The sequence below is a fragment of the Notolepis coatsorum genome (assembly GCF_963971535.1).
Source record: "Notolepis coatsorum genome assembly, chromosome: 5".
In the NCBI taxonomy this organism is placed as follows: Eukaryota; Metazoa; Chordata; class Actinopteri; order Aulopiformes; family Paralepididae; genus Notolepis; species Notolepis coatsorum.
Window position 1 is genome coordinate 102,200,570 of NC_140169.1, and position 6,253 is coordinate 102,206,822.

Below are 6,253 nucleotides of genomic sequence, written 5' to 3' on the forward strand. Positions count from 1 at the left end.
AGTGTATTACAAGGCCCCCCACACAGACAGCAAACAGGCCATGTGATATTGGGGCCCCCACAGACCTCCCTGATTACCACTGCTGGGCCCCCAGTCCATTTGCTAATCCTGATGTAAACGCCCGTAGCCCTTCTCCATGGTGATGTGGATTGACTTCATGTTTCCCTCAGGATGGCTGGTCGATGGCATTGTTGTGTACCTCGATGGAATAAGTCTCAACAGTCATTAGGCAAATGTTCAGTTTGCTCTGCAATTACCACTTCCATATTGAATACAGTGCAAATAAGGGATTGTGAAGAAAGACGGCTATAGCAGGGGGGTTGGTTTACATTTGTAGAGCCCGCAATTAGTTTACCAAACGTAATTGACTTACTATAAATGTATTATTTTTTTTATGTAGGCCCTGACTTTGTAAACAAGCCGTGAAATGGTAAGTGGTAGGTTTTCTGGTAGCTTTCTAGTTTCAAACAGTGTTCATTTTCCACAATCCCCCCCCCCCCCACGACTCCCAGAAGTATATGGGAGTTAAGGAGGTTAGGACAAGTAAGACGTTGTTAATGAAAAAAATATTTTATTTTCTGAACATAAAATATGTCACTCATCCATACTATATATACAGCTTGAAAATATAAGACATCTGAGATCAAATCAGACGTTCATTTTTTATTCATCAATACAACTAAAAAAAAATACAAATGGCAAATGCTATCAAAGTTCCTATTATTTACAAAGTGCTTGGGGAAAGTTCATTTGGTCAGGAAAGCTGGTACTGCCTGATATCTTTTTTATATCCCTGCAAATAACCATTCATTTTAAATAGAAAGTACTGTAAGTGTCGTGTTGCCACCTCCACCCCCAACGTCAGACCATGGAGATGTTGTCCATTGTACATGCGCACTTCTCAACAATCATATTGGGGAATTCTGCCACTTCTATCTCAGTGTAGTCGCCTTTTTTGACCAGGTACATCATGGGCAATGGGGCGCTCTCGGCCACAGTACACCTCCTCTCCCCGTAGCCATAGTTGCGCTTGGGCTGCTTGCAGCCTCCGGCGCACCGGTACGCCTGGTAACCCGCGGGCTCGATGATCCAATACTGCGTCCACGTGAGGGCACGGAAATCCACGTAGGACTGATCCCTGCAGCATGACGTGTCTTTGCTCGGACTGTTTTCACAATCGCCGCGAGAACTGAGGGAGGGAGGAAGAGAGGGCTGTTAGTATCCACGTACTACTCGTGTAATCAATGCAAATGATGCAAAAGGGAAATTAGGCGCCTAATTGTCACTCTAATACAATATCCTGTGTGTGTGATCAAAGCGCGCGTCCTTACCCGTATTCTTCGAGGTTGAGTGTGTAGAGGACCAGCTCGGGGTCTCCCAAGGTGTTGCCAGTCTGCGCCTGGGTGGTAAAGTGGACACTCTTGGCCATCTCTGCCGCGTAGCTGCCAGGTCTCTCGCCCTCGATCCACACCTCCAGGTGCATGGGTGTCGCTGTCCGCTGGGCCTTGGCCCAGTAGTGCACCGCCTGGGTCACATCAAAGCTCGTCCAGCCGGCCTCATGAATCGGGATCAACCTAACATGTGAACAGGCAAAAGGGTGTGATCGATTAGAACACTTGTGTGGTGGTGCTGCTATGGTTTTTGACAACATGTCATGACAATCCAATTAGCCACATGGGCGTTTTTTTTTGTGAGACATTCTCTCTCTCGTCTTACCGTGAGTCCACTAGCGAGGTTCGGTTAGATCCGTTCGGGAGCACGTCCACCCAGTAGATGCTGACTCTGGCGTTGTTGACGGGCCGGTGGTTCCTCCTCTCGGGCATGGAGCGCTGATGGAAGGACGACGACTTGTAGAGCCTGAGCTCCGCCATGGTCACCTCGCTGTTGTGCGGGATCCTCGCCTCCATGTCGAACAATATGCGTTGCCTTGTGGTGTCGGAATACACAAACTGCCCGGATATATCTACAACAAAAAGCATTATAGCTATTAGTTTACAATGGTTATATTTATAGGACATTACATTTGGATGAAATACATTTTGAGGGGTGAGCGGCTGCGCGTAAAAAGGCCATTACGCACGAAATGTCATTGATTACACATAGCTTTATCATTCATGTATCCAGGTTCAGCTACATTACATTTGACCTGACGCTTTTATCCAAAGCGACTTACACGTTGTGTACAACAAGACAGCAGGATGGGTAAAACTCTTATCAGCTGAGTAACAACTAGTCAAATATGCACTAATACCAATAATGTATTTAATAATATATTGTTTCAAAATAATGTCAAAGAGGGTTTTTACCTGCATTGCCGGGGATGCCCCTCAGAATACCCGCCAGACTGGGCAGGGACCTGCGTTTCCTGCTGTGGTGCAGCTTCATCATGGAGAGGTACTTGTTCCTAATATGAGCCGGGATCACCAGGTTCTCCAGATCCCGTTTATGGATCCTCGGGATCTCATCCAATCCCAGTTTCTGAAGAAAAGCGCTTTTCATGTCCTCCTCGTGCGTAAAAGCTTTGGCTAAGGCGATGAACGCGGCGCACAGAACACAGGCGGCACGGAGAATATCCATCGTTAAACACCTCGGCGGTCCAGAGGAGAGAGAGAGAGAGGGAGGGAGGGAGCGCACAGTAGCAGTGCGTGGTGCTCACAGAAAGACAGTGGCCTCTGTGACACTCGAGGGGCCCTTATATGCACGCGACGCCTCCAGTCGTTCGCACTTTGTCGATGGGGGTGGGGACCGTTATCAGAACAAAGGTGCGACATTAAAGCCCTGTCCAAGACAGGATATCGAAGTGACCATACGCACTTCAAACAGGATCAAGTGACGCATGGCGTCCGTCTCATGTATGGTGTAATTTCACTACAGTATATAACCCCTAAAACGGTCTATATTGGTAGCATGTCGTGGCATTTGATATCAGAAATAAATAATGCAGAGTCAAACGTGAGGCCCATTTCGCATGTTAGCTGTTGGCAGTAAAACATTGTCTCTAGTCTGGATGTGTCATCCATCCACACAACCCCTTTCTTTAAACTGTATTGCCACTGTGAGAACATCCTAAATCCTGATGAAAAAACAAGCTAAGGTATGAAGTAGTGGCAGTTATACTAATGATGATGTGAGTTTTGTTCTTTTTTGTCTGACCTTATGTAAAGTTGCACCTAAAAACCGTTGACTGATATTCGAGATTCAAGACAATATTCTCATCATGTTTCCTCATATCATCCCCCCATCACATATGTTTCCCTGATATTTTGCTCAAATGAAGTATAGTGATGTCAAACAAAAGTACTACATTTTCCTTCATTACAATATAATTAAATCAGCCTATAATATACATTTTCTCAAATTAGTCAAAGTTAATCGATTTTGCTCTTGGCCAGCAGCTGTTCATGTTTTGTTGACTCCATGCTTTATATATGACATTTATTATTATTATTATTATTATTATTATTATTATTATTATTATTATTATTATTATTATTATTATTATTATTATTATTATTATTATTATTATTATTATTATTGTGTGCCTTGGAATTATTTATTTACGCTTGTTTAAAGGGGTATTCCACTGAAATTTACTTTTAGGATGCAAATGTTTGGTATAGTTTAGTAAAAATACATTTATTTTATGAGTTTTTAATTATAAGCTGCCAAAATAAGGAAAATACAGTCTGTGACATTATGGAATTAGCGTTGCATGATATGATTGAAGGAAAATGTTATTGTCTATCAAACATCTATAGAATTATGGAGGAACATGTTTGATGTTTAACATATGACGTGATTGGTCATAAAATTGTCTTTCAATCATCTCAGTCAGTGCAATTCGATGATGTCATAGGATTGCATTTTCCTTACTTTGGGCACTCATAACAAAACAAAAAAAAATGCATAAAACAAAAAGGGGGGGATCCTGGCACATTTTACGGAAAATGTGTAATTTGTGAACAATTACAACCTAAAAAGTAAAATCCAATTTAAAGTGGTGCCCCACAGCATCAAATGGGTTGTGAACCAACTACACAACCTTCTACAGATGTGTGCCCCAGACAGCCATCCAGTGACCCCTACGAACCTGACGTGGCCTCTGCTCAGTAGCACCCTTGTCTACACACACCCCGCACCCCGATGTACACATTCCAACCAACACTGTCAGCTCGGGGAAGTCTGGCAACAGTCTGCCACACAATGTGGTTATTTCTGTCACAGACTAATACGTGTCTGGCCCGGCAGGGGTAGGGAACCAATTTATATTTTAGCTCGCTGAGGCTGTTTGAGATTAGGAGTGCTGCAGAGCTATGGGGGGGGGGGGCATTCAACTGGTCACTCATGCGGTCAGTCACGGTTCATCGTGGGACAAGTGTGGAGGTGGGGGGTCAAGGGATTAGATGTTTATTCCGTGCCCCGTCACCCATTCCAGGCCTTCTCCAGCAGATTAAAATTATTAGCCAAACAGACAGTTAATCCAGTGGCTGAGATAGGGTAACCCCCCCCCCCCCCCCTCCTGGTGGGTGCTGTGGATGTGGATTGGGGCAGGCTCTTCACAGGTTGGTGATTATCTGATTCCATTGCAGGGATTTGCCTTGCCTTTTTTTGTCACACAAACATTAGACGAGGGCCCTCGCAGTGGCTGCCCCCAGAGGGCCCCTGGTCTCTGGGCGGTTGTGTATTGGGCCCTGTTTGCTCAGAGATGTCAGACAGACTGGGGCACACAGGAAGACCAAATGACAGATGACTGTCAAGAGGGGAACCATCCATAGACTACAGTCCTGGGACCACACACTCGTGATTCTAATACAGCAGGATTTAGAGGATTATAATGTATATTAGTATATCTGAATGATGTTTACTATATGTCACAATCCATGCACATGATGAATTATAGTTAGATAAGACTTTATTATCCTCTGTGGGAAATTGAGCTGGCAAACAGCAGCACACGGGCAATGGTTGTTAAAGAACATTGTGTACAAATTATAAATGGTAAAATAAGAGATTTAATAAGTAGCAGTATTCAGCCTGCCTATATGGATATTTCAGCATATAAGGTTATCCGAATCTAGCCTGGTAATAGCTTAGTCATAATTATTGTCAGACTATTGATTGCATGCATTATGTTGTTATATTGTAGGTGCGTTCATGCATTAATGATGTATTATCAGTCATCAGTTTGAATATTTACTCATAGCAAATTTCAAATGAACATTATAGTTTGTTGATATAATGTGCATAGTTTGTTCCTATGTGCACAGTGTTGTTGTACGATGCATGGCACACAACTTCCAAGGCCATTCATTTGCATCAAATTGAGCCATGGGACTAAAAGGCAGTAATGGGGCCATCAGTTAAATTGTCTGAAGTCAGAATCATAGCTGTAGACATGTAAATTAAGTCTATAACTATTGTCCAGTCCAGTCAAAGGCCCAGTCTCACAGCCCTCTCCCTATAGTAACAGGGACTGTTGAGAGCCACAATGGAACGTTCTCTCACATTACAAGGCCTAATTCGGTAAATTAAGATGCCGTTTGTGTGATATTTCTCAGTCTTTCCTCCTTCCCATGCCAATCAAACAGACAGCTCTCCCTAGTTCAAAGCTATGCCCCTAATGGCACCGGGTGACAATTCTTTCCAATCAAAGGCCAACAAGCTCCTTACAATCAACAATGCAGGTGTTAATTAACATCCATACATTTGCATTAGAAAGCAGTCCAATTTATAGGCCATTCCCTTCCATTTGTGCGACACATGAAATCTCCTTGCTTACAAACATGAAAAGCGCTTGTTGTGGTTAAAGGCCCAGATTAGGCCTACGTTCTGGTTTCAGGTTATAATCTGCTCTCACTATGGGGAATAAAATACAATTGAAACCAGCAAGCATGAATGAGTCCCTATATATATATATATTGTTTAATGTCACATGGACTGTACATTTAGGCACTGTTGGGCCCCTTAGTGAAAGAAAACAACAAACTGGAGTGCTAAAACTCAAAGTTGTGACGTAATCAAGTATAAAGTCTATAGAGCTGCTCTCCAGACAATTAATTGGGAAAGATGGTAAAGATGACACTGAGAACACCCAGGGTTGATTGATTGATTGAAAAGTTTATTAACAGATTGCAGAATGGGTACAGTACAGCTCAATGCATACAATTGTTAAGGGGATGCAGACCAGAGAAAGACTTTCGTCTTGTTTACATCAGGGTCCCCCATTTTCTATTCATCATAACATATATGACAC

The 6,253-nt window shown here is 43.1% G+C and overlaps 1 protein-coding gene across 1 annotated transcript; it reads right to left on the reverse strand.

The window, feature by feature from the left end:
• Positions 1-861: 861 nt before the first annotated feature.
• lft1 (lefty1) lies at positions 862-2,592 on the reverse strand (the record flags this gene model as incomplete). Its single annotated transcript, XM_084314956.1, has 4 exons — positions 2,307-2,592; positions 1,717-1,963; positions 1,332-1,574; positions 862-1,189 (listed from the first exon to the last, which is right to left on the reverse strand). Exons 1-4 carry the CDS (start codon positions 2,575-2,577, stop codon positions 862-864), a joined length of 1,089 nt encoding a protein of 362 aa, XP_084171082.1. The 5' UTR covers positions 2,578-2,592.
• Between the last annotated feature and the right edge of the window lie 3,661 nt (positions 2,593-6,253).